This window comes from Trachurus trachurus (genome assembly GCF_905171665.1).
Source record: "Trachurus trachurus genome assembly, chromosome: 5".
Lineage (NCBI taxonomy): Eukaryota > Metazoa > Chordata > Actinopteri > Carangiformes > Carangidae > Trachurus > Trachurus trachurus.
The window spans coordinates 23,812,663-23,826,832 of NC_139896.1; the positions used below are offsets into that span (position 1 = coordinate 23,812,663).

General features: G+C 41.2%; 1 protein-coding gene across 1 annotated transcript; it reads right to left on the reverse strand.

Annotated features, from left to right (window-relative positions):
• Positions 1-791: 791 nt before the first annotated feature.
• On the reverse strand, positions 792-13,970 carry osgn1 (oxidative stress induced growth inhibitor 1). Its single transcript, XM_083971782.1, has 8 exons — positions 13,821-13,970; positions 9,258-9,308; positions 8,274-8,410; positions 7,913-8,104; positions 7,326-7,417; positions 5,843-6,042; positions 5,388-5,731; positions 792-5,137 (listed from the first exon to the last, which is right to left on the reverse strand). Exons 2-8 carry the CDS (start codon positions 9,301-9,303, stop codon positions 4,544-4,546), a joined length of 1,605 nt encoding a protein of 534 aa, XP_083827908.1. The 5' UTR covers positions 9,304-9,308; positions 13,821-13,970; the 3' UTR covers positions 792-4,543.
• Between the last annotated feature and the right edge of the window lie 200 nt (positions 13,971-14,170).

The window sequence follows — 14,170 nt, forward strand, 5'->3', positions numbered from 1 at the left end:
ATATGTAGAAACAGTATCAGTTAGAAACCCTGTGGGTAAAATGGGTTTTGTTTCATCAACAACACATTCTAGTGCAATGTCAGGATGAGCAATGTCAAAGCAGTTTTATTCATATAGTAGTAATTCACTATTTGGAATTATTTAATTAAAAAGGCCTGGATCTCATTTTGACCTTACACTGTTGATTGTAAATACCCGATTATCAATGCAATCTCAATCAAGTTGTTCTAATCTTCAATGCTACACAAGTTTCTAAAACATAAATTATACTGAAAAATAGTACAGTGTGTGGTTGGTCATGAAAAATACCATGTTTTTCTTCTTCTTCTGTTCTAACTCTTTATCCTGCAGGTCAGGGGTTATGGTTCAACGTTGCTCTTGACCTGGTTTTCAAATGTCAGTCTCTGTTCCTTAAACCAAACAAATGGTTGATTATTTTCAGACATTTGAAATTCGTCTGTGCTCAAATGCATTGTTCCTTCTGTGGATTGAAATACCTTTAACTTAAGACACAATGGGCTCTATGCACAGCTCCACTACTTCCTGAATTTAAACCAGCTCTTTTATTTCCTGTCTTACATTATTGGACGAATTGATTAATCCAGGTGTATCTGACTAGTTACAATGGTCAGACACACCTGGATTAATCCGTTTGTCCAATAATGTAAGACAGGAAACAAAGGAGCTGTGCATAGAGCCCATTTGGTGTGCAAAGATTTACGTATGCGTTAACTATGTTTAAAAAAATGACACTACAAAACATGTTGGCAGGAGAACATGTCTTTTAATAGAAAGCAATAGAAAAGTGGACTTTGAAAACCTGGATACACAAAAAATAGTGTTGATACATGAATGAGACCATTCATACAAACAAGATGAAAATGTCTGCCAATAAGCTGTAAAAAAAAAAAAATAAAAAAAAAAAAAAAAGACCGAACATGATTTTCACTTTGTAACAAAAGAGACATTCAAACCTATAACACATAGACTTGATATGAAGGGTTCTGCTGTGGATTATCAGTGATAAGGCACCGCTGGCTCCTGTAGGTCACAGTTCACTATTAGTATTTTGGCCAAAGTGTCACCAGGTCAAATCTTAATAAGGCTAAAGCATTTACCGTTAAATTAATACATGTGACACAATCATTACAACTCAACTTTGCGAGCATCTGAACTGAAACAATCAATTATAACAGCAACAGATTTTTAATTTTTACACAAAAATGTAACGTATTATCTGGTGTGATATCAAACTGAATATCCTAATTTGGCTCTGGACTGTTGGTTGGACAAAATAAACAATAAGGAGCTTTAAAATTCCCTTGGTCACTGAATAAACGAAAGAGCTGATTCATTTATTGATAAAATGATCATCAGATTAATCTGCAATGTAAAACTCTATAGCTGTGTTTATACCTTACAATGCTATAGTTGAGTATTTAATATAATATATTCTTCTTTTTTTTTTACTTTTGTGTTTGTAATTCAGAACTTAATGTGAACATGATTGTTTATCACATGTTTGAAGGATTTATAATAAGGGGACATTAAACCTGAACTGACTCAAACCTGCAGATCCAGCCTGAATTTAATATTAAGACTATAAAAAGTGCCACCACATTTAAGGACTGTGATGGCCTGTATATTTTTTTTACTGTCACAAATCCCAATAAAAGACCACAACCAAAAATAAACAGATGTCGTCTGTTTGTCTATGGCTGGTATATTGTGTTTCTCTGTTAAAACACATCAGTGATAAACAGCTCTGCTTTGGACGACATGTTCCCTCATCACATCCAACATACACTGTTGTTTATTTTACCTCCATCCCACACACTCTTGTAACACACAATCCTGCTGCTGGAAATACACACTAGAACACCACATGTGTGTATTAATCTGTCACTGAAAATTGTTCCCTATGAACAATATCCTTTTAAGGATTCATGTCCTTACCAGGCTGGAGATGGAAATAAGAAGAGTTGTTTCTTTCATGGGATTTGTTGACAATAATAACAATAAAATGTTTAAACCAAACATAATTTTCTTACCTTTAGATGAAATATACTAGGAGCTGTAAATGCAGTCACTTAAAGTTTTCCCCTGACCTCATCATTTTTTTTGCAGATAACTGACATTAATTTGAAAATTAATGTGAATCTGAATTAATGTGCAAACCATTTCCACCTTTCTTACTTTGATTTATCTGAATTTTTAAGTTGTTAGAAATATAAATTCGATGTAAATAATATATATATAAATAGGTAAAACTGTCTGTGGATGCAATTGATCTTAGTTTTTTTTTCTTAACATGTATCAACTCAGAAATTTTACTTCATTATTGTCTCTTCTTGCTTCACAGCTGAATATTCGCAGCAAGCATCTAATCTGAAGATGAAGGACATTAACCCTTTATTTACTGTGGGATAAATATTAATCAGAAACATGTGATAATTTAGTGTAAAATTTCAGATTGTGATGAAAATGTTTTTGGTTGTTGTTGTTTTTTAAAGTTCATCTTGAAGTTTGCAGAGTAAATGACAGCTAAAATCATCCTGATTTAAATTTGCACTATGTTATTTTTTCTCAGCATTAAAGCAGAATTTATATTATTACTATTAGTGGTAATATTGGTAGATTTGTGAGGAAATAACACCTATTAATTCTAAAATAATGGCAATAGGCTTTAAAAAACAGTGCTGGTTATCTACAGTATAATTTACTCAATGTTATTGTTATTATGTTATTTGATGTTAATGTTCACAGTGAAGCCATATGCTGATGTTTCAACAGCTGCAAATTAAACATTTCCAGTGAGAATTAGAAAAAATAGATTTATATTTTTTTGTCTTTTGCTTTGTTAAGTATAAGTATAAAATCTTTTCATAATCATCAAAACTTTACAGTGATGTCAGGTAGGTTGAGTTGCGTGTTACATGACAGATCACGCCAACATAGAAAAATGGAGCACCAAGGAGTCACAGAAGAGCAAATCCATAACATACAAACAACCATGTGGAAAATAATATAAAGACAGAAGCAGAACCTCATGTAGAACCGAGTCGTTTTGGTGACATTAGCTTTGTAGTGTTGCAAAATTGAACAGAAAAAGACAACTGTGGAAACATGATAATTGTCTCAATTGGACATTTAAAGACAGAGTGAGTCTGGAAGTTAGTGAGCTTCACTCACTCTACTCCCATTTCTTCTCCTCCATCTTTCTTTGTTTCAACTCATACAGTTAAAAAAGTCTAGGGAAGCTTATAATAGTTGGTCACTGGTGAATTAACCATGTGATTTAAGCCAATAGAGAAATCCACTGCAGGATATTCACACTGGAAGCTGAGCATGTTAACTAGTCGCTTAAAAACTATAAGAGTCCTCTCAGTGAAACAACTCATCCCAGCAGGCAGACATCAGTGTAATGTCAGAGAGATGTTCAAACACTCTTTTCTGAAAGTCACTGCAACATAAGTATATGGCGGCCATTCTTGACATGCGCAGACAAAATCGAAGCACAGAATATGATCACTTGATACAGTGATCTCCAAAGTGTGGGCCATGAAGGTACTGCAGGCGGGCTGGAGAGGTCATTTACAAATGGTAAATTAAAACATCTTTAATTCCGTAAATGAGTTACTCCTAAAAATTACTCCTAAATATGAGGAGACACATATTCATATTAAAAAATAGTCACTACTGATAAAACAGTACCAGTTTATTAATCTGGCCTAAGTCTTTTTGCCCAAAGTAAAGTTCAAGTGATATTTTCTCTAAATTGTGTGTTATATTAACCAGAGAAACAGCCAGGATAAAAGCTTATCAGTTCACAAAATTTCTTACATTAGTCACTTTAAATAACTTGTTGAAGTTAAGTTGTATTTGTATGTTTGTACACTGAAAATACTGAATAAAAGTAGTTGAATCATTGGGGATTGTAACACCTAGTACAATAATTTGGTTGGAAATGAAAACCAGATCATCATCAAAACTAAATGTTAAATCAACATTGTGATGTTTAGACTGGATTTTTAATGGTGGTATTTTATAGGTTAAGATGGCGTTGCCAGTTTATTCTATGTTAAACTGACATTGGTGTTCAGTTTTGGTCGGCTGAAGTTACAGCTTCTGCCTACAGGGATGGATTCATGATGGAGCGCCATGTTTTAAACATGTTTCAAACATGTTTCAACATCTTTTTAGTGTTTTAATTTCCCTCTCTGACTCACATCTGACTAACGTTCACTTCTGTACCAGCGCAGCAGCTTCTCCAGATGCTTCAGGCCTTCACGCGTGAGGCCTCAGCTCTGCCACCTGTTTTTTGCTACAGTAGATCTAAGAAGATACCAGACCCATCAGAACCAGTAGCTGCAGAGTCCATGTGTTGGCTATTTCCTGCTCAGCAGCACATTTGGTTTCCCTGCACTGTGAATTCTGGGAAATGTGACCATTGGCTTTTGTTTGCATCAGTTCCAGTTTCACCTCTGATAAGAGTAGGCCGGTTTGCTTCAGTCCGCTTCAACTCTCAGTCCCAGAAAACCTGCTACGAGTCCCCGATTAGAAGCTCTGCTGCTCTCTGTTTGGTCACCTCTCGGTCCACCCATTTGTCCATTAGTCTGTCTGTGGCCACGACCCCTTCTCCTCGCCCCACTTCCTCTCTCTGTCTCTTGGCGAGGTCGCTAGCAATCGCCAGCGCCCCTCCCTTCAGGAACCTCACAAAGTTCTCGCCCACTAAAGGCCCCATGGCGTACAAGCCCGGCCCGTCTGCTGCGACCACGCTGTTGGTGAACGGGTCCACCTCGATTGGGTTTCGTCGGCACGTGATTGGCTCTTTGGGGTTGATGCTGAGCGGACGCCCGTTGTCTTCCAGAAAGGAAAGGTTGGGATGTGCACCAATGAGGACCAGGGCCTTGGAGACCTGGACCACGGTCCGCTGGCCCGAGTCCGACTCCAGGACGCACTTTCGGTCGGGTCTGAACTCCACGACCCTGTGACGGGGGAAGCTCAGGTAGCCGGGGTAGGAGGAGGGAGACGGGGGGAGGGAGGAGGGAGAGGAGGGGGTGGAGCGGTGGTTCTGGGCGTGGTCCTGTAGCGGAGGGCTCGGCTGGTGCTGCTGCTGCGTCATCATCTGGTGAACCTGGAGGTCAAAGGTCAGGAATAGAGGTTAGCTCTAACTAGCTCTAAGCAGAAAAAAAAAGTTCATATGAATTTTTGATTGATCAGGAAGCAGGAAATCAACTACCAATCATTAATATAATCATGCAATTATTTTCATTATTGATTGATCTCATGTAATCAAAATGTTTTATTATCTAATAATAACTGATGGTTTCAATAGATTTACTTTCTAGGAATCAACCAATCGATTGATCAACACCTCTCCTCACCTTGTGGTACTCTGGGTAGAGCAGTTTGGGCAGCTGGTTGAAGATGAGGCCCGGGTCAGTGACCGAGCGCCTGAAGGCGTGGTAGACGGGTGTGTTAAGATGGTGGGCGGCCAGTACAGCGTCGGCCGCCGTTAGCCCCGCCCCCACCACGAGCACCGGGTCCGAGGATTGGTCCAGCTCCCCTCGGGAGATGGCGGCCTCCAGCTCCCAGAAGGAGTGGCAGACGAAGGGCAGGGACTCGCCCTCCACGCCGAGCCGGGCCGGGATGTCGTGGGTCCCCGTCGCCAACACCACGTTTTGAGCCAACAGGGAGAAAGGCACCTCCTCGGAGACGGAGGAGCCGTCTAACGGGAGGAGGAAGAGGATGAGAGGAGGAAGAGGAGGGTGGTTATAGATGTCACTCTTTTTAAACAACAGGCTACAACATGAACCAGAAGAACTTCAGCTCTCTGTACCTCCCAGCTCCTCCCCCTCTCGCCGCTGCAGTCCCGTCACTCTCCAGTAGGACGGCGACCCCTCCTGGTTGCCGTACTGCCTGGTTACCGAGGTGACGGTGGTTTTGCAGGCAAAGCTCTGCTCCAGGGACATCTGGGAGACATAGTGCTGGTAGTAGGAGGCGATCTCCGCTGGTGTGGCGCGGTCATTACGGACGTTTCTGAGACAAACATGAAAATAAACGTTAATACAAAACACACACAGACACACACATACCAACCAGCTTTAAGTTACTCTAAATACATTTACTTTACTATTTTTAAAAGTATATTTTTAGGCTTTTTTGCCTTTATTTGACAGCACAGTGAGATAGACAGGAAAGGGGGAATGACATGCAGGAAAGGTCTGCCGGACGCGGGATTCGAACCGGGGACGCCTGCGTTGAGGACCGCAGCCTCTACATGGGGCAGCCGCTTTAACCACTGCGCCACACACCGCCCCTACTTTACTTTTTAAAGCCCTTTTTTGACCTTCCTGCCCAGGTTGAACCTTACATTATTGTTCTATATATTTTTTATTTCTATATGTTCATATATTCTGAATAGTTTTCCTACTTTTTTAATGTTACACACTGGGTTGAACAGAAAATGCCAGTGCTTTGCAATCTTGGTCTGTTTGTTTGTCCTGTACATGTAACAGAAATGACAATAAAACTGACTTTGACAACACCGGAACTGTGTTTACATAACAAGGCAAAGAGGATAACAAGTAAGCATAAAAAAACCAAGTGTGTTAGTGCCAGTAAGTTAACAGAGGAGGTGAAGATCTGATTCTTTCTAAGTTTATCAGCTGTTAGTTATTTCATGTAAATCCAGTGTTGTTCAGCCGGAGACATTTGAAAAACAAATTTAGGAGAGAGAGAGAGCGACGAACACAGCCTGTGATCTGTGGCTCCTATTTATTTATACAACACTTCCCTGTTTATGTCTGATCATCCTGTAAAGAGAGAGAACCATCATCCTGTATGACTCACAGGAGACAGACCCACACGCTTATGTAACAGATGCGGATACATTACATTTAATATATAAAAGAAAATAAAAGTCCATATGTACAATTTATAGATGAACCATATGAGAAACTGCAACAACTTTACATATTGACATATATATCTAACTGATATGCATGCTGCTTTAATACATTTGCATACATAAATCAAATATAATTGAATTTATCACATGCTTGGTTACAACATCTTATACCATATGGAAAATCATGATATAGATATTTAAATAAATATGTACATGTAATAGTACATTAAAACTTTGTATGCTGTTTTTCATATTTCCAGAGGATGTATTTATGTAACAGTAATAAAGGTAACATCATTGATGATGTTTTATTTATGTTTTACTTAGAAAAAAGTGAATTATTGTTGTAAAAGCTGAGGACTAACATCTGTACACTGGGAAACTACATCAGGTGGTTTCAAGTTGGACAAACCTGCGTTTTTCTCTCATCCAGTCCTTCAGTTTGAGTCCCGGCAACTCCATCCAGTTGGCCAGACTCAGGGTGAGCATGGAGCCCTCCATGGCCTGGGAGGGAACAAAAGGACATGAAACCTTCTTCTGCTTGTTCACACAGAGTCAAAGCTACAGTCACGTTCACCTGGTGTCACGTGGCAGAGCAAATTTGCTCAGCAGACATTATGATGATGTGTGCAAATAAGCAGCTGACAAAGGGAAACAAAGCTTATTTGCACACATTAGAAAAATATCTGCTGAGCACATTTTCATATTCATGCAGAAAAAACAAGCGCCTGTTGTGCTATTGTTTTCAGCAAGTCTGTTAACACTACAAATAAAATATTTAATACTTTCACGATGCTATTACCAACAACACAATATGTAGACCATATCACTCAAGTCAAGTGTAAAAAATACAAACATACAACAAATATAAAGATTCCTATCCACTTTTAGTGCACATGAACTCACTGTTTGTCAGACCTCTTGCTTTTTTTTAATTTTTATTATATTTTTTATAAATAATCAATAATTAGTACAGAATGGGTAATTCAAGCTACATACATGCCAGGCTCCTCCAGGTGGACCCTTCCCCAGCACCAGGTGGGGGACGGCCCGTTCAGGCTCGTATCTCCACTCCAGCGGCGACGTGTGGTCCAGACCGAAGTCACTGTCGGGCAGCAGCAGAGAATCAAAGAGCACGGCCACGGGATTGGACGACCGGCCCTCGAGCCCCTCGCACAGATACTCCAGGTCCTGCAGAGAGAAAAGCAAAAGACACAGTGAGGTTCTGTTTGTGTAAAGGTAAAGGTAAAGGTACTTTATTTGTCACATATACAGCTAGTACAGTGAAATTCTTTCTCTGCATTTCTCTGCGTGTGTGTGCGTGTGTGTGTGCGTGCGTGCATTCGTGCGTGTGTTTTACCTGCTCCAACAGAGAAAGGTGAGGCTGCTCTCCCAACTTGCTCTGCAGCAGGGGATTGGGGTGCGATGCCTCAGGTGACAGGTAGGGGGTGTAACCTGACAACAGGTAGGACAGACAGATCCCTGAGGGGCCGTTACCTGGGAGACACAGAGAGACGGAAAAAGAGAAAGAGAGTGAGAGAGTGTTGTTGTTGCGAATATTGTGTGTCTCTGTACCTGGTTACTGTGGTAACAGCTCTTATTACCTGTTTTAAAAATGCATTTTTATATATCATATTTATTATCGAAATTATACAGCAGCAGATGAGTTGCTATGAAGTTTTGAAGCTCGTTCAGGTAAGGTCAGGACACACACACACACACGCACACACACACACAGTCAAAGCACACCTCAGCATGACTCGACAAGCTGCATATTTACCTGCATGACAAGACAATGACTCAGCAGAGCAACTTTTACTTTTCATGGTATCACCTGAATGCTTTACAACAACAGATAAAAAATGTACATCAAATGTAACTGTGTCTATAAAATAATGTTAATCTCAGTTTAACATTGAAGAAGGACATTTGGTGGTGGTGGTGTGTCCACTGACCTCTGTCCTCAGTCCCCTGCTGAGCTACTGACCTGATTAGCAGCCGTACAGCAGCAGCAACACACACACACGCACAGGCCTCACAAACATTTGTGTTTCACTCTCTGCCTCAGGCTTTCATTCATAACTTCCTGCTGTGGCTAACGCTTGTGTTTTTAACACTTTCTGTGCATGAAGGACTTACTATGACTTGGCAAAAAGCAATGATGTAATCACGACCCTTCTGTTACATATGTTTTCACACAGCTGGACAAAAGTCCTCTCTCCTCTTCTTTAATCAGTCATGTTCCGTTTTATTTCAGTTGCCAGATAACACAAGATTGCAACTATGCATGTGTGTGTGTGTGTGTGTGTGTGTGTGTGTGTGTGTGTGTGTGCGTGTGTCTTACCAATTATCACCACAGGCAAAACCTCTTCTTTGTCATGAAGATCCATTTTGACTGAGAAGAGAAAAAAAACATTATTATTATTATCATCATCATTGTTGCTATTGTTGTTGTCATCATTAATGCTGTAATTTTTAATCATTAACACACATTAACAATCACCACGGAAACACACTTGAGACGTGAGACTCTGTGTGACTCATGGAGATGAAAGAGGAAGACACAAAAAACACACACGCAGGACAGAAATGTTAAAAAGTCCCCTTTTCCATCCATTTCCATGACCACATGACGCAGTTTGTCGAGTTCATCACAGGATGTTAACAGCCTGGGGGCCTGTGTAAAAAAAAACAAGCGCACCTCCTCTCCTGGAGTTAAATCTCACTGATATGAATTTAAATGTTGTTTGAGTATGAGTATAACATCAGCAGCTGGATCAAACCTTAGTCGCTGCTTCTAACTTCTTCCTTCCAACGTGAATCTGTGAGTTTTAGTATATTATGGTTTTTCTATGATTTGTTTTTTCATTGAATAAAAGACACAAATGTTTAAATTTAAACTCTCAATATTAGTGCAGACAAATATAAAGGCTTATGGCAACACTTAAAAATAACTTAGACATTTAGAACATTCATCTTAACATTGATACTATTTAAGATGTAATAAACAATAAAATGATCTATGATGGATTTAATTATATTTGTTTCATACATCAGGAATGATGGATAAAACAATGATGCAAACGTGTACTAATGGCTAGTATTAATAGGTGAGCTTAAGTATAGATAACTGTGTCTATAAATGACATACTAATCAGTATCAATGTAGGAAGAATGCTTCATAAATGAACGCTAACCCCCTAACCCTAACCCACTGTCATGATTAACCAATGTTAATAACCAAGGATTTTAATGAGGAACTCTTAGTTTGACGCAACATTTGACGCCAACTTTCATTGATTTTCTGTGGTCAGGGTCGGGAACGAGCTGACCATTAAAAACCAGAGTCACTGTGCATGAATGCCGGTGTGACACAACGTCTCTCTGTCTCCACTCCCACAGATTAAACAGCTGAATGCGGGGTCGAGCTCACTGACCGTCTACAGACTGACACACAGAAAAAGTGTGAAACCCAATACACAGAGCCCACGGTGCCAACTGTGATCTCACTTGCAGAGCAGCAGCGGCGGCGGCGGAGGGGTGGGGAGACTGCATAATGACAAGCCTTGGTTGCTCTTAACAATCTGCAGCGTCATGCTTACACAGACGGATAGCGAGAGGTCAGGAGAGGACAAAACAGAAAAGAAGAAGAAGAAAGTAAATCAAGAAGCCTGGAGTGAATAATTGAAGGAAAGAAAGAAAAAGAAAAGAAAGAGAGAGAGAGAGAGAGAGAGAGAGAGAGAGAGAGAGAGAGAGAGAGAGAGAGAGAGAGAGAGAGAGAGAGAGAGAGAGAGAGAGAGAGAGAGAGAGAGAGAAGGAATGAGGGGACTCCAGAGAGTGGGAGAAGCTGGGAGAGATAAAGGGAGTTACATAAGTGCTGTGCAGAGGTTGGCACTGGGCCCGGAGGCCGGAGCAGAATGTGTTTCATAGCCAAAAGCACACAAACTCACACATAGACACACACGGACTTGCACACACACACACACTGTGCATGACTACGTGCAGCCCTACTAGCCTACTTTGAGGAAGTGATCTGACAGGACAATCAGTCTGCTTTCATTTTTGGGAAAAGAGAAGAAAAAAGGGGGAAAAAAATGCAAACCATCTTGCCAAGAAAAAGTGACTAATGCCCCTTTAACTAACGGCAGAAACCTCCAGGAAGAAACTAAGAAACTGCTAAATGTCCAGACGGTTAAAGCTCCTACAAAATGTGTGTTTCAAGAAACCAGGAGAGGAAGTTGGGAAAACATATTCTAATTATTTTGTGAAGCCTGTAAACTTCCTGCACCTTCACGGCTGAGCTGTAGCCCGGCACGTCAGGTTAAACCAGGCCGATAGCATCAGCTCTTCCTGTTTTTGATTCCACCTCAAACTGTCAGCTCAAATATTTTCTTGACCTAATTCACTGATAGTTTATCTGTCATCGATCTACTTGTTCATAGGAGCTGAGTCTAATTGGACCTGCAGAGGTTTTATTGACCCTAACTTGCCTGCGTGACCTGAAGTAGTCACCATGACACGTCTCATTAACGTGTTGATAAACATGCATGACAACAATGATACAGCACTTTCAGTGACGGACGCTGAGGCGCAGTGTCACGCTATGTACTTGCACTGTGATTGACAGGTTTCAAACCGTCCCCAACTCAGCGTGTCGTCTATTCTACTATGCTACTGAATCCTGGGAGTTTTATTCAAATGTATCGCACCTGTTTTCTTCTTTATCAGCACTCACCTTAAATTGTAGGCCTACATAATTATTTATAGCTTGCTATATCGACTCATCCATTACTCATCTCTGCTACCTGGTCCTTCCTGTGTATATTCTCTTCATTTTGAGACCCATCTTAACTGTACATCATTTTCATATCTATTTTTCTGCTGCTCTATTCACACATCTTTTCTTCATCTGCTGCCTGTTCAACAATATTTACTCATCTGCTGCTTCCTTTTGTATATTCCCTATATGCCCTATAGTCTATTCTTACTTTATAATTTTAGTACACTGCATTGATGTCGTTGTTGTTTTATTCTTGTTTTTACTTGTAACTTGACGTATTCTGCATGTATTGTAGAACTAGCTAAAAGCAAAAAAGGAATAGCTTTGTCTGAAATTATGTAATGTAACTGTTTTATAAACAATCAAACAGAGCAGGTCCATTTTGACCCAGGAGGACAAACGCCCCCAACACATGAGAAACGCTCCATATGGCACCTGTGCAAACGGCGTCCTGAAACCGTCCCTGTGGCTGCCGCTTGGCCCGTATGCCATCTGCCCCGACCAGGCGGCTAATAAGATTTTAATTATCTGCCTAAAGAACGCCTGAACGCAGCCTGCAGGAATGTGTGGAGGCTGCAGCCATAAGTGCAGAGGAGACAAATAGCTCCTCACGAGCCCAATACACCAGAGGGAAGTAACAATAAAGCATCTGTGTGGATAATAAAGATGTTTAAAAAGGACAATCATCACCTTCTCTGCTGTTTTGGTTCACTGATTGGTCATTAAATCAATCTGAAGTGGGCTGTTGTGGTTCTTGGTGCGACCTGTGATCTTTTACCTCCATCCTGTTGGCCTCCTACATACAACATGACACACAGTTCCTCTCCTCAAAGGCAGAGGTGAGTAAAGAGAAAGCAAACTAAAAACAGTCTAACCTGCTTTACCGACTTTGACATTTACTCATGGAACAAATTTACAATCTGGATCTGAGACATCCTGGTTGAGGACGAGGACGATGCGTCTGTGGCTTCATTTGTAAGCAAAAAGGGGTTCAAAAAGGAGCCACTGAACTAAAGTAAATTCTGCTTTTGCACAACAAAGAAGCAGCTGAATCACATTCACAAATGTAAAGAGGTGTGAATGAGTTGGTGGTCACCAGACAATTACACAGACACACGGTGGGAGGGGGGTGTCGTTGTCTTCTCGTTTCCTCTGCACTTAGTTAATACTGTTTAACATTTAGTGCTGAAACACAAATCTGAGGTTTGTGGACAGTTATGAGGAAACACAACTCTGCTTCCTCCATTGAAATCAACCTCACGCCTACGAGATTCAGATTTGACATCACATTGTGAAATATGTAATACATCTGTAGCCCAGGGCACAGTAGTTCATGATAGTCAGCTCCACCTCAATAACATTACAATGATCAGTGACAATATTCACATGCAGCACAGGGTGAACTAAAATATCTATCTGTGCTATTTTGCATGATGTGACGTCTTACTTTCGATTAGTCAAAGTGAAGTTCAGGCAGCACACATGAGCCACACACAGAAGCCACAAACACATCCCTCATCACGTCTTAACAGTTTGTATTGTCACGAATCAACCTGCATTATTAGCTAATCGTCACGTTTTGTGAACTGTATGCATTTGTGTGATTATTAGCCTACCATATTGTAGCCCACGTAATAGTAACTATAAGTAGCCTACTTTATATTAGAACGGTATATCTCCATTAACATAGGCTATAAACTATGACATGGTAATAAGTAGCCTATTAATAAAGGCACAGCAGGCAGGGTTTGTTGCAGCAGGACATTAGATGAACTAAATGCACTTTAAGTTGAGTTTTAATTCCCCACATTGAATCAATAACAGATTATCCAGTGAGCTTATTAGTTATATTTAGCAGGAAGCGCTCGGAGACGTCCCAGTGTGTGAGTGGAGGTGTAACCAGACCGTCAGTGTGTCTGAGCGGGGACCACCACACACACACCGGCCGCCCGGACCCGCCTCCCATTGACCTGCATGGCTCACACCGCCTCAGTGTGAGCTGAGGACACTCAGACCTGCAGCCATGTAGCCTACATCAGCTTTAATGACGAAGCTCGGTCGTAAACGCACCACATGCGCCACACGCACGCACGCGCCGCATTGTATGAATGGATGAAGGTTACTCACAGATGCGTCGCGCGCCCTCCTCTTGCGTAGGCTATCGTCAGATCAATAATTAGTTAAATCCTCGTCCTCTTTTCTTCCGGAGCGGAGACTCACTCTGACATTTCTCTTTGTCTGCGGCTCTTTCTCCGGCTCCGGACGAGCATGTGTCAGACGAACCCCAGCTGCCCCTCGCCGCTGCGCTCGCTTATATACCGCTTCACACAGCTCGACCTGTCAGCCAATCAGAAGCTGCCCGCTCCCACCAAGCCCCGCCCTCCCCCATCCGTCTGACGTAATACACAAAGATCGTATGTGGCTGCGAGTTGGTGGAGGCACGAGTGAGACCGAGGAGACTCGACGGAAACAGCCGA

Excerpts from the sequence above, each read along its gene's own strand:
- osgn1 (XM_083971782.1), bottom strand. The coding sequence starts at position 9,303 with ATGGATCTTCATGACAAAGAAGAGGTTTTGCCTGTGGTGATAATTG. Across the intron at positions 8,105-8,273 it reads ACCTTTCTCTGTTGGAGCAG|GACCTGGAGTATCTGTGCGA; the intron begins GTAAAACACACG and ends TTCTCTCTGCAG. Across the intron at positions 7,418-7,912 it reads CACCTGGAGGAGCCTGGCAT|GCCATGGAGGGCTCCATGCT; the intron begins GTATGTAGCTTG and ends GTTCCCTCCCAG.